This window comes from Lycorma delicatula, chromosome 2 (genome assembly GCF_047948215.1).
Source record: "Lycorma delicatula isolate Av1 chromosome 2, ASM4794821v1, whole genome shotgun sequence".
Taxonomy (NCBI): domain Eukaryota; kingdom Metazoa; phylum Arthropoda; class Insecta; order Hemiptera; family Fulgoridae; genus Lycorma; species Lycorma delicatula.
Genome location: NC_134456.1, coordinates 111,163,266 through 111,181,998, shown reverse-complemented (window position 1 = coordinate 111,181,998; position 18,733 = coordinate 111,163,266). Strand labels below are relative to the sequence as shown.

Sequence of the window (18,733 nt, the reverse complement as noted above, 5' to 3'; positions counted from 1 at the left end):
AGGATGTTGCCTTCCATGTTTGTATTAGTGCGCCAAATATGATCTGGAGTGTACCGCAGTACTTTGTCGACTGGATGTCACTGGAGCAACACTTGACATTAGTCAAAACTAGAAGGATCGGGCTGAATGGTCAGTTGTTAGAGAATTTCTGCACTATCTGGCTAGGAAACAGATTGCAGAGGGAATCTAGGGTGCTGCTTAGTCTTGCTCCTGCGTCCTTTTTTTTGTTATGGATATATATATTATGAATATAATTTTCTTGTTTAAGTGTTTTTGTTTTGTTGGTGTTATATCATTTTGGTTGTTTTGCTGTTAGTTTTATTTTTTTCTGGTTTGTCTCACATGTGAACTCATTTCACCTTTCGGGTGAGTGGGTGATTCAGTTCCTTTGATGACTATAGTTTAATATAGTTTTCAGTCTTGCTTGAGACTAGAGATATGTTTTGTTATTTTTAGTAATAGTTATACCAATGGGAATGTTGCTTGTGGCATTCGCATTGGTGGCATCCCGCGTCCTGGCAACTGAGAGGTATATGCCAAGAATTAAAAGATGATCTCTGGTAAGGCCCATCAGGGCTAGGAATGGAGTGGGTATTGGAGGGTGTCTTCCCCTAGAGAATCAAGAGTAGTCCATTTTCCTTGATACCTTCTTTCTATTTCTTTCATGTCCTGATGAAATCTCTCACCCATCTCTTTGATTATGGCATCCAGATTTTCAGGAAAATAGTCCACATGTGAATTTAAAAAGTGAACCTTCAAGCTCATGGAACAGACTAAATTTTTGTACCTCTGCAGCATGTTCTCAATGACTGATTTGAAGTTCAGATCCTTCTTATTACCCAGAAACTTGATTTCTACGTCTTTAAAGGCTCTAAGGTTTATTTTTCTGCAATTTCCATTTATTTATCAAAATTACCATCTTTGAGAAGTTTTCTTATGTCAGGACCAGTAAAGACACCCTCTTTTGGTTTGGCTTGTCACAGATGGATTTAAAACATTTACCTTCTTTTGATAAGACTTTGATAAGATTGCTTCATCATGCCTAACTTGATCTGCAGAGGTGGCAGGAGAACTTTATTTGGATCTATAAGAGCTTTTCAGAGCACATTTTTGTTTCCATTATAATGAAGTTTTGGCCAATCTTTCCTTATCCAATGATTTTTTCTGTCTCTGCTAACCCATTCACACAAAAAACAAGGAAACTTTGTGTATCCTTCCTGCTGTCCTAGGAGCACTGATATTATTTTGAGACTACTGCACATAATCCACTTATGATTGTCATATTTAATTTTATAGAATTCCAAATTATTATAACCCTCTTTTAAATGGACAGAATGTCCGAGGGGTATTGATGGATATGTATTCACATTGTGAAGGACAACTTTGAGGATTCTTTTGGATGAATCTACAATCTCCAATTGGTATTCATACACAATGTTAAATTTAATCAAAAGTCCACATATATCAGTGCAGAAGACTAATTCTCCTTCTTCTGAAAAATATGGAAGAAAATCCTTTTCTCCATTTCCTCCATACCTTAACCAGGAAAATCAGCTGCTAGCAGGTTCTTCTCTTTAAGCCTCGAAATAAGTAATTCTGAATTTTCTTTGGTCTCAAAGTTTGGATTTAAGTCTCAAACCAAATCGATTAGTTCAGACTGAGAATAATGCTTTGGTACACAGCTATCTCCAGGTTCATACTCCTTGATGTTATCTTCATTTAAATCACTTGTGGAATCATCTGTTTCAGGTACATTTTCTGGTGGAATTGGCAGCAACACATCTGGACCATGAGGAATCTGGTGTAAAGCGGATGGCATATTTGGATAGATGATTCTTTTTTATTTTTCAAACTGAAACTGTGAACACTAGTTGAACAAAAGTAACAATCATTGGTGTGATTTCATGGCTCTCACCACACCATAAAAATATGAATGCTTCTTGATCACTTATTTTCACTTTGAAATACAAGAGGTACATTTGTTGAATGAAACTTGTTATATTTCTTTTTTGCCTTTCCACCATTAATTCACCACAATGTAAGAAAAAGAAAATCTGCAGAATTTTTACAGCCTCTTGAAAGCCATTTTGAGAACAGAAAGTTTGCTTTATGGCCTGAAAATATATATTCCACCAATAAAAAATGCATTTGATCACAGAAGACAGAAAAAACTGGATTTAAGCTTGCTGATGGTTGAAACAGCACTGATAGTAGTTGCAGGTGCATGAGTGGCACGGATAACTGCCAATAAACATCTTACATCTTGTTAAGTCTTGTCACAACCTGTCAGCCAAGCTGTCAAGACTCCATGCATTTACTGACCAATGAGAGCCAACTCTCCCACTGTCTCATCATCTTCAACCCAACCTCTGCCCTCCTACTGCTCAAATGTTCAGCTATAAGAATGCATAGTATAAGCCAAAAAAGTGAATATACTATATATTAATTTATTACACAAAAATAATTTTATGTCTATTTTATAGTATCACATAATCACAATTTTTCAACTTTACAAATTTTTAAATTTGTGATTTGCAAAAAATCCTGATGTGATGGAAAAAATGAATTTTATTTTCAGATTCAATACTAAAAAATACTTAGGAATCAATTAACACAAGTTAAAAAAACATTCCACAACCCAAATTTTACAGGCTTGTGTAATTGATGAAAAATATCTTTTTTAAAGCAGGTGTAGTTTCATGCATGATTTTGAAATTGCTAAAGGCTACTAATAACAGTCATTTAAGAAAACAAGCAAATATATGATACTAGTCAAGAAACATAAGAAACCAGAAAAAAATTAACAAAAAATACTAATATATCTGTTTTGATAATGGGATTATTAAATATAATTGACTGAGCAAAGCAAGAACCTACTTTAACTTGGCATTTCATGCCAATTGACCAAGTTAATTGAAATGCTCCTGGTTTGTGTGTTATGTTACAGTTATGAACTAACATGTTTTTCAGTTTTTCAAGGGAAAATCTCCATTGCCAAGCCCCCAATAGTTATATTTCCAGTCTGCTCTTGAAATTTACAAATCATTTCCAGTTCATCTTCAACAGCTACATATTGCATATTTACTATCTACATTTTACTCTATCTTTAAGCTTAAAGTCTGTCTCTATGATCATTCTACTATGGTGAGTATCATCCCTATCTCAGTATTAAGTATTTACTTAACCTTAAGTTTGTGTTTTGTTTCAAAACAAAAAAATATATATTCCACTTGCATTTTTTTTTCTTTAATGTAACCAAAAATATTGGGATATAATGAAAATACAGTTTATTTGAAAAGTTGCTGGGCACTTGAATTATGGAAGTGTAATGATGAAACTTTCTTAATTATTACTTTTTATTTTTATTCCATTGTTCTACAGGAAACAGATGTTACAATAACCAGAATAGTATATAAAAGGTGTTAAACATTTCAATTTGTTTTCAAACACTTTAACCAGCTGATGCACTGGAATTCTCATATATATGCTGTTATTGCAGTTTTTCGTTCATCAATCATCTGTGATTTGTTGTGATACACTGTGTGTCGAGGATACCTATGCAATTTTGGTCTAATAAAACGTTTAAACCATTGACCATAATTTAGTCTTTTGGCATGATCTGTAGGTTTCAGTTCTTGAACACAAATTACTTTGCAGGGGAAAAATTTCAGCTCTTATATGTGGTAGCAAGTCAATATCTTGCTGCTGTGCTAACTTACACACTGACTTTTATGGACTTTCAGTCACAGCATCTGAAATATAAAGCAGCTTCTGTTCATTTTGTTTAGGGGGTCTTCAATAAAGTCTGTTGCCTAAACTTTCTTGATAAAGAGTTTGAACTGCACTGCGATGAGGAACAGGAGTTTTTCAAAACTTTTCAGAAAACTTGTGCTAAATTTAATCTCAGTATACTGGTCACCTTCACTAAAGGACATGTTCAGCAATAAAATAGTATTCCTTTACCGAAAAAACCATTATGTTTCTCACAACTATTGATGCCTATAAATGAAATGAAGCACATTCAATCACAACTCAACAACTGACATCTTGGTTTATTACTGAACATGCCTGACGAACCCGTAGGAAAACCTACCTAATGCCAAAAGAAATGAATGCACCACATAATTCTAAAGCATACTGCACAGCTATTTTCTGAATGCAGTATACTTCTTCCACAGTCTTCAGTAAGTGATGTCCAATATTCCCGGAAACATTGGTTATGATCGTGTTAATATAGCAAGACAAATTTTTCACAGGATAATCTTCTACAATCAATTGTAACTGACAATTCTATTTTGTACTTTTAATTCTCACTTTAATTCAAATTGTAGAGCTCAATTTGTTACATTCTTTTCAAATGGAGTCTACTGTTCACAAAACTACCAGAGTATGTTTCAGAGGATTTTGGTTACAAACTTTCTATTTTCTACATCAAAAGTGTGGCGTGAAGTTTTGACCCTAAGTTTTAACACATTTATAAAGGTTATTCCACAAAAATATAAGTAAAAAGTAGATAATATCTATATGTACCTGTAGAAAAATTTTACCTATTTCAAATTAAAATACAGTAACTTTAGTGTTGTCGTGTTTTTCTTCAATGATAAATACTATCATTCAAATCCTACTATAAGTGGAAGTGAGTCTTATTATAGTCTGGAAGTCTTTATGGTAACTGTAGGTATGCAAATTTTATATAGTTAAGACCAAATTCTATATAGTTAAGAAAAATGCATCCCACATCATTAAGAAAGATATAGAGGTTTTATATTATAACTAAGGATGCATTACTAAAAGTCATTAATAACTGCATTAAAGATCATTAAAGATGCAAAAATTAATTGTAATTGATGGGTGGCAGACACAATAAAACTTGATAACATTTAAACTATAGTAACATGACTAGGGCTTTTAAAAGCAGTAGAAAAGAGGTGCAATAAAGATTTTTTCTCTTATTAATAATATACTTCTTATTCCATTAAAAGATTTTATATTAAAGAAGGTTTAAGAAAATAATTATCACCTGCGAAAATTATCCCAATAATTGTTAGCACGATTTCCAGGTGGTACTTGATTGTTAAGTGTGCCAGTGGGGGAAGGTACAAATGATCCAATAGGACTAGAATGCTGAAAAGGCTGGAATTCAAGGTTTAAATTGTTACTGTACAGTGGATAAAAATAATGAGGTGGCGGTGGAGGGGGAGGAGGAGGAGGAGGAGGAAGCAATGAAATCAAAGCAGGCTGTGTTGCTGTTGGTGGTGATGTACTAATCAATCGGTTTCTGTGTTGAGAAGCATATCGACCAAGGTTTGAGTGAGAATTATTATGATGATCTCCTGCTGCAGCTGTGTCATTGTTATCTATTGAATTTGCTCCACCTCCAGAATGACGTGACTGAGTCTGACTCTGCTGCTGCTGCTGCTGCTGCAACTAATCAAAGAGACCAAATATATATATATGTATAAAAAACACAGAAAATTACAGTAGTTTAATAAAAAGAAGGTTCATGGACTTTTTATCATCTTATAAAATAACTTTTTGTTCAAATTATTTTTTTATAATGTTGTATACAGACTGAAGCCTGCATGAAATTCATTTTTTTAAATTTTTTTTGGTTACTGGAAACAATACAGTTTTTATTTACTGGTCTAAAAGACTGAACCTGTGTTTTTTGTTAAATTTTGAATAACCATAACATCACATGATCACATAATAATTAAGAAGAAGCGACTTAAAACTATTCCAACTCATTTTGAATCTTTTGCATATTTACACACTAGGTCAGAAGTTTTTGCCATGTAAAAGGTGGGGTCTATTTCCACTACACATATTGGGTTACATGAGCCATACTAGTTCTCACTGTGTGTTACATATTAATTATAATAATATAATATACATTTGAAATGTACACTAGTCAATTTAATTATATAAATTGTGTTAATTTTAACACATTACATTTTAAGTACAATTTAAGTCTTCTATAGACTTAAATTTGATACTTCCTTTATTTACAAACATATGTAAAATGTGCAGTGCTTTCATACTAAATTATCTCATTTACTGAATGCATTGTCACATACCTTCAATTTCTTCTACCATTGTGAAAGTTATTAGAACCACAGATCACCTTTCTCTGTGTAGTTAACTACTTTAAAGGGTTAAAAGGATTTATTCAAAAATTGATTTTGTTAGTTACTTTTAACTATAAACATTTTTAACTAAATGAGTTATCAGATGTACCGAAATGAAATGGTATTTAATAACATACTTCCATCATGCTTGTAGAATAATGTATGTTATATAAAAGAAGAGTGAATTTTTCATAAACTTTCAAATGCGTAAATATTTTCTTAAAGAATAATACAAATTCTTAAAAAGTAGTTTCAAATAAAATTATTTGTTTCCAATATAGTAAGAAAATTAACAATACATATTTTACTAAGCATGGGAAAATAATACCAAAAAAAACAAACTTTGTGTCACTTCTTCTGAAGCAAACTAACCCTTCTAATAGTTTGAAAATACAAATGTATTATAAAAATATGTTTATGAAATTACAGTTAATTTTCCTATTGATGACAATCGCATAGGAAAAAAACATAACAATGATTTGCAAAAAATTATATTTAGGTAAGGTTGACAACAGCTTAATGAAAATAATTCTACCAGTCCAAGGGAAATCCATAAAGATAACTTTATGGATTGGCTCTAAATTTGCCTCTTACATTACAATAACCACTCACTTCAAAGTTGTTAAATATTGGTCATTAGAATGCATGAAAAGTATGTACATCCGTAAAGATAATGTTACTCTTATGACAAGGCTGTTCAAGGGGTAGAGTTACAAAATCAATAAAAAACTGGAATATAGGCTCATTGGATTAAATAACAGATGTATTGAATTAGTGGAAATAATAATAAATGCAGTCAGTATGGAGTAAATACTGTCTGATTCATGAATTACTGGTTGTCTGATATACTGACTGTCATAAGAATATTATTAGAAAGAATCATCAAACAGGGTAAATAATTTTAATTTTAAATATGCTCCAAAATGTGAATTAGATTCCATGATTCTCTCTGACCAAGACTTGTTACTTTCAGGAAAATGCTAGGGAAGTTGATTTCATTATCTGAATATCTAATGAACACAAAAACATTTTTAGGACTCAAAGCATCCTTTTACTAATAATAACTAAGAGCTTTAACACCCATTTTTCAACAGTTGGAAACACTGTTTGTTTTTTATGTTCACCATCAGAGTAACTCACACTAGATGGTTCAAACCCCATGCAAACAAAAAATAAATAAATAAATCAACAAACAAGAATAAATTCAAATAAATAAAGAATAAAATTTTGTAACTGAAAACCTGAACACACAGGCAAAAAAATATTACTTTTTACATATAAGTTTGTCACAATTACTGTAGGTTTTCTTCAAACAAACTGAGGTTATTTCTAAATGACTCTGGGCCCAGAAATTCCTTAACAACCTAAATTCATCCAAGTAAGATAATTGGTTAAAGATGAAGTAAAGGATATATGTTTTATATTTTATCTTATCTTATGAAATAGGTTTTTAATATTAATTTGTCAAGATAAATTTTATCACTGTTCAAAAGTATGTGAACTGGCAACTATGTTTGAATTTGTCTTCAAATAAAACATCCAAAAATTCCTTTATGGCCAACAGAATTACTATTGTTTATCCACATTTAAAGCTAGATAGTTACAATCCAATCAGTGAATAATCTTTTTACTGCTAATAAAGAATTTTTAAGTCTCTTTAAATAAATGCATGTGTTAATGAATATGTCAAACTTACAGCATGGAGAGTCTCTCTGAGAGATGTCAGTTCACACTGTTGATTCCATATCAACTGAAAGCATTGGTTTAATGATCCAAACATTAGCTGATGTTGCTGAGTACCTAGGAAATTATTTAAACCGGTTGCTGGATTACCTGAAATACAAAAAAAAAATGTTACTAAAATTTTAAAGAAATAAATACTGAAACTGCCAGAAACACACATACATGGAAATTTACAATGAACCCAAGAAGCTAATATGCAATGATATCCAAAGATTACCTTGAAACTGAACAATCAAGCAATATTTCATTTCTAACAATTTCTTTTTGTAAGTGAATTAAAGAGTTATTTCTAGTTTTCAGTGTATGGATAACGTTATTAAAAGTGTTCATTGTTAAGTTTTGGAGGCAGGGTGGAACTGAAGGTCATTAAAATTAGAAGATTGTATTTGAAATGCATGTAAATGCATAAAATTGTATGATTTTCATTTAAGTTGCCCAAAAAAATTCAAGTGGGAAGTGTTTTTACTAGATTATAATGCATACTAATAATTATATTGTATCTAATTTTCTATCATTCTGGTGTTAATATAAGCTATATTTTCAATGCAAAAATTGACTATTAAAAAATAAAATTAATTATTTTTTAAAAAAGAAAAAATATACTGCATATGATCATGCAGCTTAGATACACAATTGTATTAAAAAAAAACAAAAAAAACTAACGCATACCAGGAAAAAAGAGAATCAGAATAAAATCTTACATATCAAGCTAAAAGTTGTTTGTTTCTATGCTTCTCGCATCATGTGAGAACCAATCGACCAATTACTTTCAAATTTGCAGGATACATTCATGTTATCCAACGGAAGGTTTTAAGTCATAACCCCCTTGGGGGTAAAGTTGTCAATTACAGATATTCATTAAAGAAGAAAAGGATTAATAATTAAAAATTAAATTAATTTCTATCAACATGGCAACAGAAATAAGTTCTGAAGTTTTCCTCGTCAAAGGTCAGTGTACTTTAGTTACTACTATTCTGTCTTTTGTAATTTAGTTTCTTTTTCAAGTTTCTATAAAGCTTGAATACTTTAACTTTTATTTATCAGGATTATTTTTACAACCATGAGAGTAATGAACACTGAGGAGGGTCCTAGTTAGATGATCAGGCGAGCAAAGTGATCCCCAACCGGCCAGTAAATACTAAATTAAATGAAAACTATAAATAAAAGTTATTATTAAAGATTTTCTTGGCATCTGCAGTGTTTTAACGGCTTTCAAAAAGACTGAACCCACTGTACATTGAAAAATTTGAATTGATCTATCCACCTAACAATATTGACACTTTTCAACAGAATGCTACGTTTCTTTAGAATATATATATATATATATATATATATTATATACGTACAATTACCTACCTTTTATATTTACCTACCTATTATATACATAAAAGTGATAATCACAGTGTTCAACGTCTATAATATACAGGTCAAGATTTGTTGCTAGTGGACTACAAATATCTTTTGTTAGAGTATGAGTTAAAACCAGTTCAAAAACTAAATAAATCAGAAGTTCTGCAAACAGCACTCTTGTTTGTTCACTTTGTACTGAATTCAAAAACTGATCTATATAACAATTTTAAATTAATAAGGTGAAAATTAATAAAATAAGAAAAATAATTTTTATCATAATTGATTGTGGAAATTGTGGTCAAGTGCCAAAAATAATCTTACTGCAATAATATCATAAGCATTGTTTTCAGAGGTTCTACATACAAATCTGCAGTATTTAAATACAATTTTTTTCAAATAATTTTTCTGTTTTGTACACTATTAATTCTGATATTCAAACTCTGCTAAGAAATCTATGGTTAAATAATACATATATTTCTTGTAAATTCTTAACTGATTGGTATTTTCGTGCATCATACAAAACATAAATAAAGATAACCCTTCAATTTTTCTTAAATCAATTGAAACATTAATTTATTAACAAAATATATTTCAGACATTACATAGTAACTAACAATAAATAATTATTTATTTATTTTTTTTTTAAATATTTTCTTTACTTTTTTCTATTTATGGAATATTGGTCCTGCAAAGTAAAAAACATGCTGGAAAGAGGGAGAATAATGCATTAAGAAAATTGCAAAAATTTGGTTAGATTTTAAAAAAATAAAGTGGAAAAAAGATTTGGCTGTAAGGAAGAAACAGAAAGAATTTATGGCAGAAAAAGATAACCTAGGATTTCAAAACTAACAAATGCACACTTAACACAAATTATGCATATACTGAACTACCCACATTTCATTGAGACTGTGCTTAAACCAAATTATATTAAAATATATTAAAAAAAAAAAAAATAATCAGACTTGTAATGTAATCAGTTGATGCCATATTTATTTTCCTATTACAGATTTAAATGTTTTAAGAAAAAAACGTATCCAATATGAAAACATAAATAAAACAACCCATTCAATTAGATAATCAATTATATTTAACTCTAAATAATTTTAAAAACATGAAAAAACTCTAGTCTACATGGGAAATATCAATCTCTATAATAAAATTAAAAGAAAAAAAAATGTACATAAAAACAATAGATAAAAACCACTAAGTGTACTGCAATAAAAAATGGATCTGAATGTTACATTGTAACAACAAAAGCATTCATAATAACTTGCTCTACATCTACAGAATTGATTGAAAAAAGTATCAAAGATCATAGATGTGCAGTAATAATAAATAGTAGTAAGGTTTCATCCTGGTCATAGATCTGCAGATATATCACAAAATGTCTTGTTAAAAGTGAGAGGGGAATCAGATACATAAATAATAAAAAGTCAATAGGCTGGGATGAAGTAAAACAATAATAACAGTCTGTAAAAAAATAAGTAGCTGTCTACTAATCCAATAATTATGGATAATCATAAATCATTATTTGAAGAAGGCTATTTTCCTGTTACATAAAAATATGCTAAAGCCAGAAGTTATTTAAATAGGGGTCTAGGGAGGGCATGAAAACTACTGATCCATATCAATACTAAAATAATTTAAATATTAACTTCAAAAATACTTAGAAAAACATAAAATCATTCTTGAAAATTAGTAACATTTTATGTGCTTAATAAGTAATGTTTCCGAATGTAAATACATAATTTCAAAAATCCTTTGAAAATATCTTTTCTCTAAAATTCCTTCTTATCTAAAAGATCAGCATTCATTATTTTGGTTAAATATAATTCTATCATACATTAAATCTCAATAAAAAATACCTACCCATGAGTGGAGCCTGTAAAGGTGGCATCCACAAGTGTGGATGTGGTGCTGCTGCAACCATAAGACCTGGATTACATTTATCGCTCATAGACTGACACATCTGATTTAGCTGTGCCTGCAACTGTTAAAATAAAATTTAAATAATATAAAAAATTAATCTGGTCACCCCACAGATTCAAATATAAATAAATAAGACTGTACCTGAAGCCACATAAAACCGTTAATTATACCAATCCCTCAATTTAGTTCTACTGTGGACTGATTATCCCCTCCATTTAATTTCCCCTTTTTTAATCCTTGATAATTTATCAGGATGCAGAACTTAACGATTATGTTATCACACATGTATTCCTAAATTTCTGTATTTATTCCTATATTACTGTATTCCTAAACGGTTAAAAAAACTCACTGGCCTGTAGTCTGGCTTATGAAAGAAGGCAATTGAACTTTAATATAATTTAACGTAAAAACTTTATGTGCCAATTTGAATAATTCATCAATTATGGCATATATTCTCAACCATGTGGTCTCATTCATTGGGCCCTTTTGTTTTTATTTTATATTAAGAATTCATTCCCAAAAAAAATTTTTGGTAGAAAATAAATTTGCTTATTTGCAGATTATACTAATGTAAGAATATCTGTGTAATAGTAGAATGAATTAAAAAATCTTACTTTATTCTACTTGCTCCTATTACCTAATTTTTACACGACCGCAGTTTTATAACAGAAAATCATCATTATCTTCTGAGAAATTCCATCTGATATTGGCATTAGTAACAATAATGTATACATATTTTTAACAGATAATCTGGGCCACACAAATTTTGTGGCCACAAAATTTGTGCCAATGCTGCTTTAGCTTGGACAGAAAGAGATTAGTTTTGACTTTACACAGAGCATGACACAATAGTGATCCTAATTTCCTTAAGACCGGCGATTAGTCTTGGGTGTACAGGAATAAACCAGAAACCAAAATTCAGTTACTGCAGTGGAATACACTATCAACCCCAAGGTCAAAGAAAGGATGACACATGAGAAGCAAGTGAAAGGGAAGGGATGCTTTTTTTTTACTACCATGGAGTTATGCATCATATACAATATACATCAAAAGGCCTGTCAACAAACTATCTGGATGTTTAGTGTTATCTCTGGGATGCAGTATGGTTAAAGAGACCAGACAAATGAGAATCATAAAAGTGGCAGTAGCAACTCAATAATGCATTCTTCATTTGTCACATCCAATCCAGGATTTCTTGGTCAAGCACAGAATTCCTCAAGTCCTTAGGCTCCTTAATCACCAGACATAGCACCTTGTGAATTATAATTGTTCCCAAAGTTAAAGATGATGCTGAAAGATTCCTGATTTTGCTACAGAGAGGATGTAATTAAAAACTGGGACAGCTGGTAGCTATTAAAAAAGATGACTACAAAAAATGTTTATGGCAGTGGAAGAACTACAGAGTTAAGTATGTGCTGCCACAAGAGGACTACTTTGAAGGAGACTAAATTGGAAGTCACTAGGTGAGCTATTTTTTTCATGGCCTATTGTCACATACTTTTTAAGCAGTCTTTGTACATGACCTATCAATCGACATGTTTGCCTCCCTCTTTCAAAAGACTCTTGTCACGTCTCTCATGTTGAATTCTTAATATGATATCACATTTCAACTCCTTTTCCTTCCTTATCAAGTAGCTATTACTTTCTTGTCTGCCTTTCTTATTGTCCATGTTTCCCTACCATAAAGTTATACTCCACACGAAGATCTTTAAGATCTAAAATCTTTCTAATTCTCAGATCAATGTTACACACTAGCATACTCTTTTCTGTAAAAGTTCCTCTTATGTTTGCCCGCCACTTTTGATCTTTACTTACTTCATATATCCTTTATAGTTTTACTCACTAAATAACTTAATTTTGTAACTTACAGTATAGTATGTTCATCATCAAAATATTTAACTCCTCTTTATCCTTACTTAGTTGAGTGTTATTTCTTTCAAACTCCTAGTAAAAAAAACCATCAATTCAGAACTTCATCTGACTCGTATGTGTTTTTTATCAAAAGAATAATGCCATCTTACCATTTTTTCCTTAGATAGCTTAAATCTGTCTTTCAGTATTGATTCTACTTACATCTACTGAAAAGTGATAGGGACAGGTAAAATGCCTGACTCATGCCTTTTTCAATGAGAACTCACCTTCATCTTCTACTTTTACAACCATTACTGGAATTTAGTACTGACTGTATACAAGTCTTTATTTCAGCCTAACATTTCTTAAAATGTTAAACATTTTGTTACATTATAGATTATCAAATCACAAGTCCTACAAATGTCATGTAGATATAAATAACTTTATTCTTCTTAAACCTGCGATAATGATGGATAGAATGGCAACTCTTGTACCCATGTTATTTTTGAACTGAACTGGCTATCATTTAACCACTCAATATTACATGAAAATAAGTAAGTATCGTAAGTATATTCCATATATAAGATTTTAAACAGATAGTGCAGTATTTTTACACTTACTTAGGTAACAATTATATTTTTTTTAAAACCAAGATTCATCTACAGCCTCATAAACCCTATATACTATTCTATAATAAAACGTCATTCTGGACCTGTCGAAACTGCAAATAACATTAATAAACCAGTCACTTCATGTCAGTATACCCCTACATCCTACATCCCTAACAATTTGTTTTACATATTCCAAACATTGCCTAGATGCACAATTTTTTCCTTCTACCTGGACCTCCAATATCAAAGCGACTATTCCAGGGTGCCTTAGGATGTGGACAATAAGTCTGTCTCTTCTTTTAACTATATTTTTCCAAATGCTTCTTTCTTCATAATTTTCCGCAGTACCTTTTCATTTGTCACTTTATCCACCTATCTTATTTTTACCATTCTCCTATAGCACCACATTTCAAAAGCTTCTAATCTTTTCTTCTCAGGTACTGCAATCGTCCAAGTTTCACTTCCATATAAAGCGACACTCCAAATATATACTTTCAAAAATCTTTTCCTGACATTTAAATTAATTTTTGATGTAAACAAATTATATTTCTGACTGAAAGCTAGTTTCGCCTGTGCTATTCGGCATTTTATATCGCTCCTGCTTTGTCCATCTTTAGTAATTCTACTTCCCAAGTAACAAAATTCTTCTACCTCCATAATCTTTTGTCTTCCTATTTTCAAATTCAGTGGTCCATCTTCATTATTTCTAATACATTTCATAACTTTCATTTTGCTCTTGTTTATTTTCATGTGGTAGTTCTTGTGTAGGACTTCATCCATGCCGTTCATTGTTTCTTCTAAATCTTTTTTACTCTCGGTTAGAATTACTGTCATCAGCAAATCGTAGCATCTTTATCTTTTCACCTTGCACTATTACTCCAGATCTATATTGTTCTTTAACATCATTAACTGTTAGTTCTACGTAAAGATTAAAAAGTAACGGGGGTAGGCAACATCCTTGTCAGACTCCCTTTTTTACTACGGCTTCTTTCTCATACTCTTCGATTATTACTATTGCAGTTTGGTTCCTGTAAATGTTAGCAATTGTTTTTCTATCTCTATATTTGAACCTTAATTTTTTTTAAATTCCGAATATTTTATTCCTGTCTAGATTATCAAATGCCTTTTCAAAGTCTATAAACGCCATGTTGGTTTGCTTTTCTTTAATCTTCCTTTTACTTTAATATGAGCGCTAAAATTACTTCTCTTGTCTCTATTTTTTTCCTGAAACCAAATTGGTTTTCTCCTAATATTTCTTTCACTCTCCTTTCAATTCTTCTGTACAGATTGGTTTTCTTCTAATATTTCTTTCACTCTCCTTTCAATTCTTCTGTACAGAATTCTAGTTAAGATTTTTTATGCACGAGTAGTTAAACTAATTGTTCTTTATTCTTCACATTTATCTGCCCCTGCTTTCTTTGATATCATGTCATTAAACTCTTTTTGAAGCCTAAAGGAACTTCCCCTTTTTTGTAAATATTACACACCAGTTTGTATAATCTATTTATCATTTCCTCACCTGCACTGTGCAGTAATTCTGCAGGTATTCCATTTATGCCAGGAGCCTTTCTGCCATTCAAATCTTTTAATGCTCTATTAAATTCAGATCTCAGTATTGTATCTCCCTTTTCATCCTCTTCAACTTCCTCTTCCTCCTCTATAACACCAGTTTCTAATTCATTTCCTCTATATAACTCTTCAATATATTCCACCCACCTATCGACCTTTTCTTTCGTATTATAAATTGGTGTACCATCTTTATTTTAAAACATTATTAGATTTTAACTTATGTACCACAAAATTCTCCTTAACTTTCCTGTATACTGCGTCTATTTTACCAATGATCATTTATCTTTCTACTTCTGGACACTTTTTTTTAATCTACTCTTCTTTCGCTAATTTGGACTTCTTGTTTATATTACTTCTTAATTGTCGAAAGTTCCTTTTACCTTCTTCATCACTAGCATTCTTATGCTTTCTACGTTCATCCATCAGTTGCAATATATCCTCTGATATCCAAGGTTTTCTACAAGTTCCATGTATATATTCTTCTATTATGATTTTAAAACTGCGTGTGGCAATTACTAAATTATACTTCGTGGAGAACTCAATATGTCGGCCCCTCTTCCATTCCTTTTTCCTAGCCTGTGTTCAACCACAGTATTTCCTTTGCCTTTTCCAATGCTTACATTCAACACATTCTACCTCATTATCATCATGGGCGGGCACTTGTTGGCATATAGACATTAAAATCATTGTTGGCTTAGATTTTGATTTTATCCTTACTATAATTATTCTATCGCTAAGATTTTTGAAATACTCTACTCTCTTTCATATCTTCTTGTTCATTACGAAACCTACTCCTGCCTGCCCTTTACTTGATGCTGGGTTAATTATTCTAAAATCAACTGACCAAAAGTCGTTTTCCTCTTCCTACCAAACCTCACTAATTCCTACACCGTCTACATTTAACCTATCCATTTTCCTCTTTAAATTTTCTAACCTACTAATCTTTTTAGACATCTAACATTCCACGCTCTGACTCGTAGAATGAAAGAGCTGCTGCCTTCTATCAGGAATTACTGTTTAGTCTGGCTCTCAACAGATACCTTTCCAATAAGGTTGCACCTTCGGTCCAGCTACTTTGTATCACTGAGTACTCAAGCACCCTCACCATTGGCAAGATTTCATGATTCATAGAGGGAGATAAAAACACTTAAGACAATCATAAGGATAACAGTACTCTTATTTTAAATTTGAGTAATGATTCAGTAAAACAATCAAATTTTTTTAAAAATTATCAGTAAATTATAAAAAAACAAAAATTATAACAATTTTTACCTGAGATATCTGATGTATAACCCAGTTTGTGTTATTATCCATTGAGTGATTTAAATTATGTGAATTTAAAGGACTGAATGAATCATCATGCCTGCTGCCGCTACAAACACTTCTAGTACCATCTTGTACCTTCATACAACAACAAGCAGCAGGTGTCCATAATCCACAAGGAGGAGCAGTTGCAGGAGGAGCAGGAGGTGCAGCACCAAGCATACCTCTAATATTAACAGGGTGAGCTGGTAGAGAAGATCCACTTCCTGTAAATGAGAAATGAGCTATATATCCTTCAATGAGATGAGATTGATGTGCATAGGTAAATATGTATATTAATGATAAATTATTTCGGAACACCAATCTTGATTTTTAATTATAATTTACAACTTACAATCATGTAAAATTAAAGATTCCTATGTGAGTCATCTAACTAGAATTACTCTTTTTTTCAATGTGTTCCAATTTGTTTTTTTCTTCACATAATCTTACAGTGTAGCAGTCAAACGGTCCATATTCATATCCTGTTACAATGCTTACTATTTTTTTTTTTTTTCTACTACCAACTGTATACTTTTCAGAAACCCATTCTTATATAAAAATATATATTTTTCAAAGTGTGAGGAATCTAAGAAATGATGATTAGAAAGCATGAATATAGCTTCTGGATGCATAAAAACAATTACAAATTTAATCTTTATTTAAGTCATCTGAGAGAAAATAGTTGGCAATGTAAGAAAGATCCACGATCAAATTTCATTGATTAAAATATCTGTAACAGTTTTCCCAAACAGTTAGTATCGAATACACAAAAGGATAATGAAATAAGATTTTAGTTAAAAACAATTCAAACTGCATAAATGAAGGTAAGGTGAAACTGGAGCAAGAGAAACAGAATAATTTGTGATGTGAAGATAAATTTAAGACAAACCAGTGTACATTCTGATTTTTGCCATTTAGTGGAGATAAAAAAAATGAAGTGTATAAAATATTAGGATAAAAGAATGGAAAAAGCGAGATTATTGATTGTTGATTTCTGGGGAAGAGAATGAAACCCAGAATCAATTTAAATGTATAGAATCAGATAGTGAAGAATGAAAAGATTAGAGCTGGAACAGATAATAAAATAAATAATGAAGTGTTGGAAGTGATATGAAAATTTTGATTATTCAGGGAGTGTTTCAGATCAGCACAGGCAGTTAAACACGAAAGAAAATTGTACAAGAGTGTTAAAATGGTTACTGGAATGGAAAATCTATGGAAGAAAATAGATGTAACTGGTTTGGCCATGTGAATATGGTCACTGCCAAATCCAGTTACTTTAATGATGGCAAAGACAATATAAATAAATATATGTCAAATAACAACAAAATAACCAAGAAATACAATAACAGAACCTAAAAAACCAATACCAAAGTCAACTTTCACAGGATCCCACATCATCAGCTGGTACAAAATTCCAAAATTACTCTCAAACAAGAACAAAAAATAAATAAAATTTTTATTTGAGGTTATTTGGCACAATGATCAGTATTTTGATGAATTATTTGAATTTTCACAAGTACATATATATATATATATATATATGTCTATTTTTTTCCTAAGTACTTTCTAAGCACTTATGAAAACAATGGAAAGGTGAAGCTGTATGGTCTAAGGGAATATTTTTTCTATTTCTTTTTTTTGTAATTTATGATGGCTCCTCTTGGGACCAGAGACCAGAGAAATAAAAGAGGAACTAACTTTCAGAGTTTTGAACAAAGTAGAAAAGTGCAAACAACCTTTATAAAAATCATAAAGAAAAAGAAACACATAGTTGAGACCTAAAGATACAGCAAAGTATCAAATAAATTATATAAAGGTAAGCAAAGATTTTTGAACTAAATTGCCAACTGTAATACAAACCAGAAGCAGACCCTGATTCTAACCACAAGTAAGCAATGATTGCCTTTCAAAGTGTAGACTGAAGTTTACAAAATTAAAGGAAAGATGAGATCAGAGATGGGATACAGATATGCTAAAACAGAATTAAAATCCTAATAGTTGGCAGAGTTCAAGAAGGTGCAACAAGAGAAGAGTCAACATAAGGGCATGGATAGAGTTAAAAAGAAAAATAATTAAAATGGGGAGAAAGATTTTAAATTTACAAAAGCTGATGGATGGATGAAAATATAAAATAGACAGAAAAAAAAGGATGAAATTTCTTGCATGGCAAAGAAATTGGAAAATAGCAAAGGAAGACGTATAGTAATAATGAAAAACATGATTATTATTGGAAATGTAGCTTCA

At 31.0% G+C, this 18,733-nt stretch overlaps 1 protein-coding gene across 6 annotated transcripts in view; it reads right to left on the bottom strand.

Moving 5' to 3' along the window:
* Positions 1-18,733, bottom strand: part of LOC142319125 (uncharacterized) — a 223,095-nt gene that overhangs the window by 67,586 nt on the left and 136,776 nt on the right. For 5 of the 6 annotated variants that reach the window (XM_075356059.1, XM_075356060.1, XM_075356062.1 and 2 more), the window contains 4 exons: positions 16,454-16,710; positions 11,091-11,211; positions 7,825-7,961; positions 5,021-5,427 (listed from right to left, as the gene is read on the bottom strand). In XM_075356059.1, coding sequence (XP_075212174.1) covers positions 5,021-5,427; positions 7,825-7,961; positions 11,091-11,211; positions 16,454-16,710 — 922 coding nt within the window. The remainder of the gene's footprint in view (positions 1-5,020; positions 5,428-7,824; positions 7,962-11,090; positions 11,212-16,453; positions 16,711-18,733) is intronic. The other variant, XM_075356064.1, reaches the window with a different exon arrangement.